The sequence below is a fragment of the Sinocyclocheilus anshuiensis genome, unplaced genomic scaffold, assembly GCF_001515605.1.
Source record: "Sinocyclocheilus anshuiensis isolate Anshui unplaced genomic scaffold, SAMN03320099.WGS_v1.1 scaffold454, whole genome shotgun sequence".
In the NCBI taxonomy this organism is placed as follows: Eukaryota; Metazoa; Chordata; class Actinopteri; order Cypriniformes; family Cyprinidae; genus Sinocyclocheilus; species Sinocyclocheilus anshuiensis.
The window spans coordinates 1,156,497-1,170,456 of NW_015548217.1; the positions used below are offsets into that span (position 1 = coordinate 1,156,497).

At 32.9% G+C, this 13,960-nt stretch overlaps 1 protein-coding gene across 1 annotated transcript in view; it reads right to left on the reverse strand.

Annotated features, from left to right (window-relative positions):
- Positions 1-1,754: 1,754 nt before the first annotated feature.
- The window catches only part of LOC107653983 (arf-GAP with dual PH domain-containing protein 1), a 20,061-nt gene continuing 7,855 nt past the window's right edge, over positions 1,755-13,960 (reverse strand). Inside the window, exons 4-11 of the mRNA XM_016440841.1 lie at positions 12,194-12,276; positions 8,918-9,030; positions 7,417-7,563; positions 5,518-5,601; positions 4,657-4,719; positions 4,268-4,339; positions 2,793-3,021; positions 1,755-2,710 (exon numbers count right to left, since the gene is read on the reverse strand). Of these exons, the coding sequence (XP_016296327.1) occupies positions 2,682-2,710; positions 2,793-3,021; positions 4,268-4,339; positions 4,657-4,719; positions 5,518-5,601; positions 7,417-7,563; positions 8,918-9,030; positions 12,194-12,276 (820 nt within the window). The 3' untranslated portion in view covers positions 1,755-2,681. The remainder of the gene's footprint in view (positions 2,711-2,792; positions 3,022-4,267; positions 4,340-4,656; positions 4,720-5,517; positions 5,602-7,416; positions 7,564-8,917; positions 9,031-12,193; positions 12,277-13,960) is intronic.

Below are 13,960 nucleotides of genomic sequence, written 5' to 3' on the forward strand. Positions count from 1 at the left end.
CACACACTCTGGTGTTCCTATCACTATGGGGACATTCCATAGACATAATGGTTTTTCTACTGTACAAACTGTATTTTCTGTGCCCTTACCCCAACCCTACACCTCACACAAAACTTTCTGCACTCAAAAAATAGTACTGGTATTACTATCCTTGTGGGGACATTTTATCCGCATAATGTAGGGAATACCAGGTACACACACACACACACACACACACAAATGCACACACACACAAACACTCATACAGTCACAATTACAAACACACACACACACACATACACACACACACACATATCAAGGTTCTGAGTAAAAACCACAAACTATCTTTTAAAGTGTACATTTTCTATGCATTTAACTTTATTATATATTCATTCAGTATATACAGCAGTATCACTGAGATACTTGTTTTTTTTTTTAATATTTGAATTAAATTTTTGTTTTGTATTTTAATTTTCATTTTAATTTTAGTTAAAGTTTTAGTATTTTTGTGTATTTTATTTGTATTAGTTATTTTAGTTAGTTTTTTAACATATCTATATTTTTTATTACATTTTGTTTATATACATTTGTTATTTACGTTTGTAACTAGCTGAAATAAAACAAGTAAAATAGTAATAATTATATATAATAATAAGATATTACTATCAATTGTATATAATAATAATTAGTCAATATTAATATAAAGAAAAAATAAAATGTCTTATATTCAATTTCAGTTACTTTTGCTTCAACTAACAACATGCTTTTTTATTATTATTTTAAATTTAGTTTACTGTAATAACCCTGCTGAACAAAAATAAATTCAACTCAAATCAACATTTCATGTCCACATGTTTATTTATGTGTTAAGTAGCTGGATAATAAGCTGGATCATGTACAGTCAGACAGTCATGATCACAAAATAAACCACTCTTATTTTGTTTACTTTGACATAATGACTGGCCACAGAATGTACATTATGCTTTACCATGGTACAAGTCCCCAAAAAACAAACCTATGGTAATACCATGATACGTTTTTGATGGTAAACATTCACTAACCCTTATTTGAAACAAATTAAAAGAAAAACACCTGAATAGCATCATCATAACCTGAACAAGAGGGCCGGAGTTACATTACAGGAGCTGTGATACGCATCAGATTATTATTATTACAACCTGCCATCTAAACATTCATATCCATTATATCAAATCTGTAGAACATTCTAAGGTATTCTTCAGAGTCAACAGAAGTAGTCTGGCTGAAATTAAGGATGCTGTATATAAAGTAGTGGTCAACCAAAGTGTGCTTTTTTTTCTTTTTTTTTTTTTGATACCAATATTTATGCTGATGACCAATATAACGCTGATATATATACAGTATATATATATACACACACACAATGCAATTTAATGACAGCAAATGAGATTGCTTAAATTAAATAGATGCTTATTTTGCAATAAAAATATTTAGGCCTAAATTGAATATTTATGTATTTGAAATGCATATAAAATTTGGATTTAACATAAAACAAACTTAATGTGATGCGTATTTGTAAGTCATACAGAAACGAAACAGGTCTGCAAGTAAAAATCTGTTTGATTTTATTTAAATAATAATTATAATATTTAATTGCTTAGAATCAGCATGCATTTGTGAAATCAATCACATGTATGCAGTTAAAAATTATGAACATGTTTAAAATATGGCTATTTAAAACAGAAACAAACAGGATTTATTAATAAATTAAATATATATAAACCTGGTTATTGTGTATTTAAAACACATTTAGTTTATTTGGCCTGTTTCATTTATATACGATAAATATGCATCACGTTAAATTCAATCCAAATTTTATATGCATAAATATTTTTTAGGCCTAAAAATGTTGTCGAGTACCTATTGACTAAAGATAAGGGGAACTATCACTAGTTTTATTCAGTCAACTTGGTTTTCAGCAGATAATCTCCAAATGGCCAAATATCGGCCGATATATCAGTCTATGGCTAATATCAACCCTATTTTGCATAAAAAGAAACAGTGCTGAGCACATGAATCTTAATCTGGGATATGCTTCCACCTAGTGGAGGAGGATAAATCAAGAACAGAACCGTCTGTAGAAATCTGACATACTGCACCTGCACAGACACCAGAAGTAGTATGTACTGTAGTATATGAAACCTCTGGTTATACTGGTCACACTAACATGGTTTTCACACATTTAAATGATCAATACTGATGAGCGAAAGCCCTAGACGGTCAGAAAGGACACTCGGAGTGGTGTAGCTTGGCATCTTGAGGATTCACTAAATGTCACAGCAGCATTCGCTTGGAAAATCCAATAAATAACATCAGTCAGAACGCACTGTGGTGTTTAGTACTTGCTCACCTAGTGATTTACAGATTAAATGTTAGGATTAAGAGTGATGAACAACATTCGCATGCCATATGTGTACAGTAGCTCGGCTGACGGCACCCTTTGGTTACACATTCATGATAAGTAAGCCTCAGTGTCGGCGCTCTGTTGATGTCTGCGACACAGTGCAGCATCCGAGCCGTTAGCACTAAGGTAGGAAGGGGCCGTTTCTTGTACTCGCTCGGTCCGGAGCGCTTCATTGGACAGAATAGCTGTTCATCGTGCAGTCCGTCCCGCCTGCAGCACACACACACGCACACACACACAGGCAGGTTTACAGCCAGCATCAAGGCTTGTGCTTGAAATGAGCCTCAACTGCAAAGAGAAAGAGATACAGTCAGTTTCTCAGATTCCAATTTGGAGATTTTCTTTCTGTGGCGCGAGTGTGTTTGTGTACCTGCGTACTCCTGCGGCATCATGGGGCGGTTGACGACTCTCTGAAAGGCAGCGATCCAGTCCTTCTGCTCTGCTTCGGTTTCACAAGCAAACAGGAACTTCCTGTCCGGGGTTTCAATGGTGATCCCGTACTTCCAGTGGTATCCCTGGATCGAGGGCGGCAGTCCGGATACCACGGTATAGCTGTTCTCTTTACTGCCGATGAACACCTCGCCACGTGCATATGCATCCTAAAAGAGTGAATATAATACTATATAATACTTCAGAAATATATATAATATATATATTTCATTTTTTTTATTTAAAAAATTAAGTTTTTAATTGTATTATATCCCATTACATAAAATATGAAGTTTATTTACAAAAACAAATAACTCAAAATTTTAATTTTCAAAAATCATGTTTTTTTATTATGTTATCATGTTTTACTGTGTTTTATTGTGTTAGTTAGCTGTATTTTTTTGTTATTTTTTAACCTGATCATACTGCAGTTTGATTGAGATTAATTGGAATACACAATGAAAAACATTATTTTTGAAAATTGTTAAAAACGGAGTTTTTGCAAATAAACTCTTCAAATGTTCTTACACTTAAACCAACAGTTCAACTTCAACCAACTGAACCATAAGAACATATTTGTGGGCATAACATAAGTAGACACATTGCGTTTGATTTTATTTCATTTAAAGGGGTCATATGATGCGATTTCAATTTTTCCTTTCTCTTTGGAGTGTTACAAGCTCTTGGTGCATATATTGTGTAGTTAGCTGTATTCTTTTAGTTATTTTTACTTAAAATAACCCAACTGCAGTTTGACGGAGATTCATTGGAATTTTGAAAATTGTTAAAAACTGAGTTTTCTGTTTTTGCAAATGTATTAGTAATTAGTACTTCATTTAACATACTAACATAATAATATATAATACAATCAAATGTGAAAAATTAATATATATATATATATATAATATATAAATGATATTGTATGTATGTATGTATAAATATATAATTAAAATAAACATTTAAAAATTAACAAATATATATTTTTATATTTATTATATTGCATTATATATGTTAAATGCAGTACCTATAACATAACATACAGTACATAATGTAATAAAATAAAACAATAACTAATATTGCATTATATTACATTATATTATACATAATATAACAATATAATAAAAAATACAAATAAAATGTATAAATAAATAAAAGAATATTAAATTTTATTTAAAAAAAAATAATTAAATTATATTCAAAATTATAAAATATTATTCAAATTAGATTTTAGTAGTTAACATTTAACATACACTAAAATAATATAATATATAAACTATATTTTATTATGTTACATGTAGTACTATACTTAATGTATACTAATATAATAAAATTAAATAATAAATTATATTGCATAATATAATAAAATAGCAATTTGAAATGGAATATAACCAGAAAAAAGTCACCACTTTTACTCACCAAGGGATCTTTAAAGTACATTAGTCTTCTATCATCCATGGTAAACCATCTTTTCTTAAAGCCCTCTGTGTGCTAAAAAAGAGACGACTCCAACATGAATCAATGTTTAGAATGGCATTAGTAAGAGATAATGTCCAGTCAGCAGGTCAGTATCGTCCCTGAGGACTTTATTTTGTGATAATGACCAGCTGACTAGACATTATCTGCCTTATTACACAGCCACTTACCAAATAAATACATAAAAGGATATGAAATATTGATTTCACTTAAAATTATTTACTGTGCCAGAGAAAAGAGTGAAATGAAACTCGCAGAATGAAGCATCTATTGCATGACTTGGACTGCATTTCTTTTCTGAATATTTATTGAAGATAAGTAAAAACTCTCACTCTTGGGCCTGTTTTCTCCATGTAACCCTCCTTCATGAAGTTCCTTGTGAGTCTGGGTACCAGCTACATCATAATCAAACACAGACAGAGAAAACATATCAATAATAAAACATATGAATACTATATTAACATGTAAATATGTGTGGATGCTCTTTAAACATGCACAGGTATTTGAATCAGTATTATTGACCTGGTTTCCAGTAAAAATGTCTATATACATATACATATACCAGATAAAACTGAAAAAAAGCGAAATTGTGTACTATACGACTTATTATGAAAGAATTAAATAGTTTGAATTAAATACTTAAAACCTTTATGTACATTAGAAAAATTATTCATAATGTACATTATAATGCATTATATTTTTTCACAAATAATTGTATTATAGTATTTGCAGATTCCTCGTTGCATCTGGTTGTTTGTAATGCATTTTAATGCATTATACTGTATTTTCTGTGTATTATAACTGTGGTGTATTATTCATAACATCATACAATGCATTATAAGGTGCATTACAAAGCAAATTAAAATACTTTCATAATGCATTACAGCCTATATAAAAGCCTTTAAAGTGTTTTTTCTTGTTTTAACCATATAAACCTATTATGGTTATATAATGTATGCTTAAAAACAATTATAAAGCTTTCAGATGTCTTCTCCTAATATCTTTTATAATTCAGCATCTCAAGTAAATTGGATTTGTTTTCACAAGATTAAAATGCTGAACAAGAAGATGATTGTTTGCCGTGTAAGAATGAGAAACGTGCTTTAGTGCACGCGTTCACAATCATACAGTGAGCTTCACGCTCATAACTCATTTTTATGTGTCAGTTGCTGGAAGAGATTTGATTCACATACGTCCTCATCATTAGCTCCAGGAAATGCCACCTTCTGGTAATGAAACCGGGCTGCCCGGATCGCAGTGAACCAGTCCACCATTTCCTGCACACACAGACACACACACACACACACACACACACACACTCACACAATGAGGACTACAGGCAGATTTTGCAGTGTTTCTCTGCAGCCAGCAGAGGATGCTTTATGATGCAGTAACTGCACAAATGACCTCCACAAATGACATTACAGCTCCACCTCAACCGCAGCCAGAAACTATCTCTTCATCTCTTCTGAGAGCCAAAGCAGTGCTGATCCTCCAGTAGAACAAGTTCACGCTGTTCCTCTTTCTAAGGAATGATAAATATTCATGTTTGTGATAAAGCACACAGGTACTGTGTGTGGTGAAAGAGGAAGAGCGTTTTTACAGCTCAAACCACTGATGTTTGTGGTAGAAGCGCTGTACTGACCAACGCTTGACCATAATACCCCAGCATGCTGCTCTCGCCAACTCTATCTTCATCCGGCATACAAATGAAAAGCCAAAGCTAAGAGGTTTACACATGGATGATCAGCAGCTCATCTCATTGACACTGGGAGAATATTAAAACGGGTTTTATTGGGGAAGTAAAAAATATATAGATATAAAAAATATATATTTTCACTGTATGTACTGTATATATATATATATATATATATACACACACACACATACACATACACACACACACATATATATATATATATATAAACAATTTTTCTATTATTTAAATCTAAACAAATTTATTTAAAGTCAAACTGAAACTAGTGGTTTGTGGGAAATGCAGCATGTAAATAAACTCTTGTATCTCTCATTCAGCATCAATACAAATGTGTGGCTTTGAGCATGTTTTGTGTTTGTATTATATAAGTTGATTTAGAAATATAAGAGGCAGTGCATTTCAGATGATAAAAACACAACTTACCTGTATATTTAGAAAATAAATTATATTGCATAGAAACTTGGGGCTCTATAGGAGCCTCAGTATCATTATTGTTATTTTTTAATATTAAGCACCAAGGGGAAAAGCTACGCTATTTTAGAATAATTGAGATACTGTTATTTTAGATCAGTTTTTAATTAAAGTTTTAGTAATTTTGTTCTGTGTTTTTGTCATTTTTAGTTGTTATTGTTGCTGTTTTTTGGTATATGTCTCTATTGTTTTTGTCTTTTTTAAGTTAGTTTTTTTCCAAAGTAAATTAAAATGAGAAATGTCACCATGGCAACTAGCAAATAATGAATTCTTTATAGTTTTGATTTTAGTTTCCGTTTTAATGTTAGTAAACAATATTAACCCTGTGAAGAGCATATCATTATTCGAGTTGGTATACACCTAACAAAAAAAGTAAGATATGTGTAAACTTTGTCAAATATATGACACACTGTAATTGTAGACTGTAGCAAATTGTAGCAAAGAGGCTTTTTTTTTTTTTGAGGAATAGGGCATTTAAATGATCATTTTCAACCCATCTCAGTAAGGACTCTCGTTCACTTCACATTTACATTTCTATGGAAGTCTTAAAGGCCAAACATTAAAAACAGGCAATTTAATTATACCGGTTAGTCAGAGCGTGGAAAATGGTCATGAAAAACTCAGATATGACCCGTTTGGGAGCAAGAAACATTATAAGTGGGCCTCAGGGGAAGAAATGAAATGCAATCATATCAAACTGACTCTTTTGAATAATAAGAGTCTGAATAAAGGCTGAATGCAATGACGGTTATGCACTGAAAAATTTCAAAATCCGACCTTGAGAGAGACAGTGACTGTACTGTCGTCTATTGATAAACTGTGTTACTTTGGAGAAAAGCATCTGGCAGATGTACAATCTGAAACATTCAAGAGCACAAGCGAGGGAATTTGATGGGCCTGATACCTTACTGTCCTCGTGGTACACAAAGATATTCCTGGTGCTGTTGTCTCTCAGATAGGTGATCTGCAGGCCGCAGGGGTTTCCTATTTTAGCCGGCTGGAAAGTAGCATTTAGGGTTTGAATCCTCATTATGGCCTTTGGTTCTTTTGCCTGGAAGATAAAAGAAATATCTCAGCTATAAACGCACGCTTTCTGGACTACAAAATATTTTGAGAACCAACCAGAAAGTCCCTAGAGTCACATTACAGTTTTATAGTGCCGGTGGACCGGGATTGTTTTGGGTAAGCACAACTTACAGTATTGTGTTTGTATGTGTGTGTGTGTGTGTGTGTGTGTGTGTGTGTGTCACAGGTTGAGCCCTACCTGTGCACGTGCCTGTTCTCAATGATAAATGAATAAAACTACATTTTACAATAAATTTATATTCTAATAATGATAATTTAATAAAAAACATTAATATAAATTATTATTATTTACATTAAATATTTATATTATAATATTATAATAATATTTATATTACATTTTTATAATTTAAAATATATATTATGTCTATAAATTAATACATTTATATTCATCATTAGGGGACATTCTCAATGACGAATGAGATAATTAAAATCTTAAAATAAATTTATATTGTAAACATATACATTTATAAATATATAAGAATAAATTTAATGAATCTCAGCTGGCTCATTCCATACTTCATTCCATTAATTAATTTACACACACACACACATATATATATATATATATATGTTATATTTAGATTTTTTTTATTTCTATTAATACTATTTTTTCGAAATACCTTTCTAAAATTATTATAATTGTTATAGTATCATTAAGATAGTATTTGAGTTTTTATTAATAGTTTGAATTTATGTTGTTACATTGTTATCAATTTTCATTTTAATTCTAGTTATTTTAGGTTATTTTAGTAGCTGTTTTATTAATTTTGTAGTGTGCTTTTGTATTTTTTGTATTATTTTGCATATATATTATATATAGTTTTTATTAATTTTATTTCAGTTTTGGCTGTAGTTATTTTAGTACTTGAAATGAAAATTAGACATGTTGCCTTGGCAACTAGCTGAAATAAAATACTTTTTAAAATATTTTATTTTAGGTAACAATCATGATTTTCATGGTTCTAGTTTTAGCTAACTATAATAACCCAGATATATACAAAATATTTGGTAACACTTTAGACTAGTTAACACTATTAACTAGTTGCTTATTATTAGCATATTGGCTGTTTATTATAATGCACATATTAATGTCTTATTCTGCATAACCATATTTTAGATCACTTAATCTGATGCCAAACGTAACAACTACTTACTAACTATTAATAAGAAGCAAATTAGGAGTTTATTATTCTTTAATAAATTCTTTAATATTACTGTTGAACATGTTCCCTAATCTAAAGTCTTACCAAATGTACATCCAGCATAAATTCCTCATTGAGATGAGTAGGCGTGCGTGTGAGAGAGAAGAAGAGACTAACGTCCTGCTTGTTGAAGTACTTCAGCGCTCCTTCTCGTTCAGACAGAATGAACTTGCGACTGAGGAACTGCCCGTTGTCTCGACCACGTTTCCACAGAAAGCCCTCTCTGTACCCTAATGAAGAGCGAGAGCGAGAGAGAGTGAAAAAGAAAGCATGAGGAGGAGGGTTTTCCACCTACAAACTTTTGCAGTATCTATGAATATCTACATCCTTAAAATATTTTAGTAAATAAGGAAGTTGTAGCTTACTATACATGAGCAACATCAAAACGGCAAAAGATAAAGAAATAAACACTAAAGACAGCTAAAGAGTTTTGTAGCTTGTAAGGCCACGTCTGTTAGCTGTGAGATTTATACATCATCTGATTGTTTGTTAGGAGAGCACAATATTTGTCCGAGATACAACTATTTGAAAATCTGGAATCTGAGGGTGCAAAAAAATCTAAATATTGAGAAAATCATCTTTAAAGACTTAAGACTGCTTTTGTGCTGCAGGCTCACATATTGTAATGATCTCCTAAAACATTGATAAACTGAACTTTTAAAAGCCTTTAAAAACAATAAAAATGACTGATGACTCATCCAGCACTAGAGATTTCTGTCCAATCAAATGCTTTCTAGAAGGAGACAGAGGTTTAAAGGATTAGTTCACTTCCAGAATAAAAAACCCCTGATAATTTACTCACCCCCATGTCATCCAAGATGTTCGTCTTTCTTTCTTCAGTCGCAAAGAAATTAAGTTTTGAGGAAAACATTCCAGGATTTTTCTCTATATAATGGACCTCAATGGGGATCAGCGGGTTGAAGGTCCAAATTGCAGTTTCAGTGCAGCTTCAAAGGAGCTCCCCAGCCCGAGGAGTAAGGGTCTTATCTAGCAAAACGACTCGTCATTTTCTTAAAAAAATAAATTAAAATGAAGTACTTTTTAACCACAAATGCTCATCTTGCACTAGCTCTGCGATGCTTGTCCACGACTTCGCTTTAGGCAGAAGTAGTACCGAACTCTCCTCAAACTGAATTTCTCCTCAAACTTTGATATCGTACGTAAAGGGCATTTGACTTTCTTTGCACATTCACTACTGGGTCGGTACTTCCATTTACGTCATGTGTGACCGTTCCAACATGACTATGTAATGCGAAGTCTTGGACGTGCATCGCAGAGCTAGTGCAAGACAAGCATTTGTGGTTAAAAGTATATAAATGTTTATTTATTTTAGAACATGAGCGATTATTTTGCTGGATAAGACCCTTATTTCTCAGCTGGGATCGTGTATAGAGCCCTTCGAAGCTGCATTGAAACTGCAATTTGGACCTTCGACCCACTTTATGGAGAAAAATCCTGCATGTTTTCCTCAAAAAAGCCTGAATATCTTGGGTGATATGGGAGTGAGTAAATTATCAGGAAATTGTTATTCTGGATGTGAACTAATCCTTTAATGCTTGCGGTTGGGTTTTAAAGTCCCTAAGCAATAGCATTAGCAATGCTTACCTTAGTGTGCACTAATAAGAAACTGGTCTCTATCTGTCTCTCTGCTTTCTCTTTTTTTTGGTACACTAGTGCTCATGAATCATTCACTCTGCATGAGCTCATCAATCGATAACCGTGCCTCTCCACATGACCCATCAATAACACTATTGAACACGTAACGAAATGTCTCGTCATTGATTCAAACAGGAAACTGCAGGAGACGAGGGGAAAGGACAACGAGAGAGAAGAGAAGAGCATGTGTGTGAGAGAGAGGAGAGATGAGAGACATGGAGATTATGAGAGAGGCCTTTGATTCTTTATAACGCACTTCTTCTGTTGGAGACGTCTGGATTCTGCCTCTCCATGATAACAGTCCAGAATATGCAAAAACATTTGTATGCAAGACATACGTTTATAATTTGATAAATACTTTGAATTCAAATAATAATAATGAATATAATATAATAACATGTACAAAACAATATAGTACAAAACATTACTATTTTAGTTAGTAACAATATAAAATAAAATACAGCTAGTTTAATTATATTATTTCATTTTATTATATATATAGTAACAAAAATCTATATATAATTATGTATGTACTGTATATAGTTTGGGGGTCAGTTTTGTTTTTTCTATTTTTGTGAAGAAATTATTACCTTTATTAATCAAGATGCATTAAATTGATCAAAAGTGACAGTTAAAGGCATTTATAATGTTACAAAAATGTCTATTTCAAATAAATTCTGTTCTTTTCAATTTTCTATTCATCAAAGAATCCTGAAAAATAAAATGTATCACCGTTTCCACACAAATATTTGGCAGCACAACAGTTTTCAACATTGATAATAATCAGAAATGTTTCTTGAGCAGCAAATCAGCATATTAGAATGATTTCTGAAGATCATGTGACACTGAAGACTGGAGTAATGATGCTGAAAATTCAGCTTTACATTACAGGAATAAATTACAATTTACTTTATATTCACATAGAAAATAGCTATTTTAAATCATAATACTTTTTCACACTTTTTACTGTATTTTGATCGAATAAACGCAGCCTTGGTGAGCAGATGAGTCTTCTTTCAAAAACATGAAAAAAACCCATTGGCCTCAAACTTTTGATTGGTAAACAAACTACTTCAATACTATTTAATACTTGAGATGGTAGAAAAAGAGATGAAGCGGGGAAGAGTGGGAAGGTGGAAACAGAATGTCTCAAGCCGGCACTGAATTCAGTCTTGCAAAAATACCAATGCCCACGCCGTAGCCTCCAGACAATATACTCCATCATTCAGTTCTGTCGGGATCCAGCATGCTATTAGATTGCAAATGGCCACACTGTGTGACTAATGCTATTTACTGTACACCCACCACAAAAACACCATTACACACACAAATGACTTCAGCTTGAATGTTTAAACACATCAGCAAATCTCATGCAGTACAATGAAATTCATGCAATGCAACACAGAACACAGATGCATGCATGCTTGTATGAGATCATTGTCAGCCAATGAGACCTCGCTTCCCAATAAATAAGACTGTAAGCCATGAAACCGGATATTCTGAGTGGTAATGAAACTGACTTTCCCAGTTAGACGCAGTATGGACCTCTGAGACAAAACTCACACGGTTAAGTGTGCATAGTCAGGAACAAATAAACATCTAGAGATGTGGCTGAAATGAGAGAATGAGACTGACCTCACAGTGCCATGAACCCACAAAAACAAAAGCTAATAATTGCACGAGGAATCACAATGCACAACAAAGAAACCGCCGTGTGTTTGCATGTGCAGCTCTCACCTGCTGAATAAGGCTCTTGTTTCTCGATGTGTATAAACTCCTGTCTCTCATACTTGGCTCTGATCCACTGCTCCCTCAAAATCCTGCCCAAGAAAAATACAACAATTCATGTGTCAGTATTACATTAATGGACCCTCAGGCCATCCAAGATGTAGATGAGTTTGTTTCTTCATCAGATTTGGAGAAATGTAGCATTGCATCAGTGTCTCAGCAATGGATGCTCTGCAGTGAATGGGTGCCGTCAGAATGAGAGTCCAAACAGCTGATAAAAACATCACAATAATCCACACCACTCCAGTCCATCAGTTAATGTCTTATGAAGCCAAAAGCTGCGTGTTTGTAAGAAACAAATCCATCAAGACATTTTTAACTAAAATATGAGTTCATAATCCACAATAAGGCTTCCTCGAGTGAAAAAGTGGTCTGGTCTGAATCAGGAGAGAAATCTGCACAGATCAAGCAACGTTTACAAACCAAAAGAGCTCTAAACAAATATGTGGCTGGATTTTGATGTGAGAGACAACAGGAGATGGACTTTTTCACTGGAAGAAGCGTTATTATGAATTATGGACTCGTATTTTAGCCAGAAGCAATGGTTTGAAGTTAAAAACGTCTTGATGGATTTGTTTCACATGCAGATTTTGGCTTCTCAAGACATTAACTGATGAACTGGAGTGGTGTGAGAATGAGAGTCCAAACAGCTGATGAAAACATCACAATAATCCACAAGTAGTCCAGCCACATATTTGTTTAGAGCTGTTTTGGCTTGTAAACGGTGCTTGATCTGTGCAGATTTCTCTCCTGATTCAGACCACTTTTTCACTGGAGGAAGCGTTATTATGGATTATAGATTATGGACTTGTATTTTAGTTAAAAATGTCTTAATGATAGATTTGTTTCTTACAAACAAACAGCTTTTGGCTTCTCAAGACATTAACTGATGGACTGGAGTGGATTACTTGTGGATTATTGTGATGTTTTTATCAGCTGTTTGGACTCTCGTTCTGACGGCACCCATTCATTGGGGAGCAAGTGATGCAATGCTACATTTCTCCAAATCTGATGAAGAAACAAACTCATCTACATCTTGGATGGCCTGAGGTTGAGGACGTTTTCAGCATTGTTATTTTTGGCTGAATTATTCCCTTTAAAAACTGCATGCACAGTGAAAGAGAAAATGCAGTCTTTGTTGGTCTTTTGTTGGTGTAAATCAACACTAACCACCCATTGTACTTCTGTAAAATGACATATTTCCAAAATTGCGAAAGATCACACAATCATTTGACCAGCCTCAGAGAGAGTAAAACAAATAAGAAGGTAATTGTGACTTTGCTTCTTTCAGTTATGTCTTATGTATGTTTCACAACTGCCACGTCATAACTTCACGTTTATTTCACCCAGTTGAGACTATATTGCTTGAAATTGTCACAATGTCACTTTATTTCATAACGTGATTTTTTTATTTTATTTTTTTCTCACAAAGACCTTTTTTATTCTGAGGCAGAAACAGGTTTCATACACTGAAAAAATGGTGTAAGGTTTACCAAGAAACAATTCACTCAGAAATTTCTATTACATTTGACCATTAATTATAAAGAAATGCCAAGCGATACATTGAATAAAATGTGAAAGACTGAAATAATATTTTCTTGTAAATCAAACAAATATTATTTGAGTATGTTTACAACATTGAAAAATCATTTTTTACAGTGTAGAAAATGATCCCAAGTAACATCCTTTAAATTATTATCTTTTATTATATATATA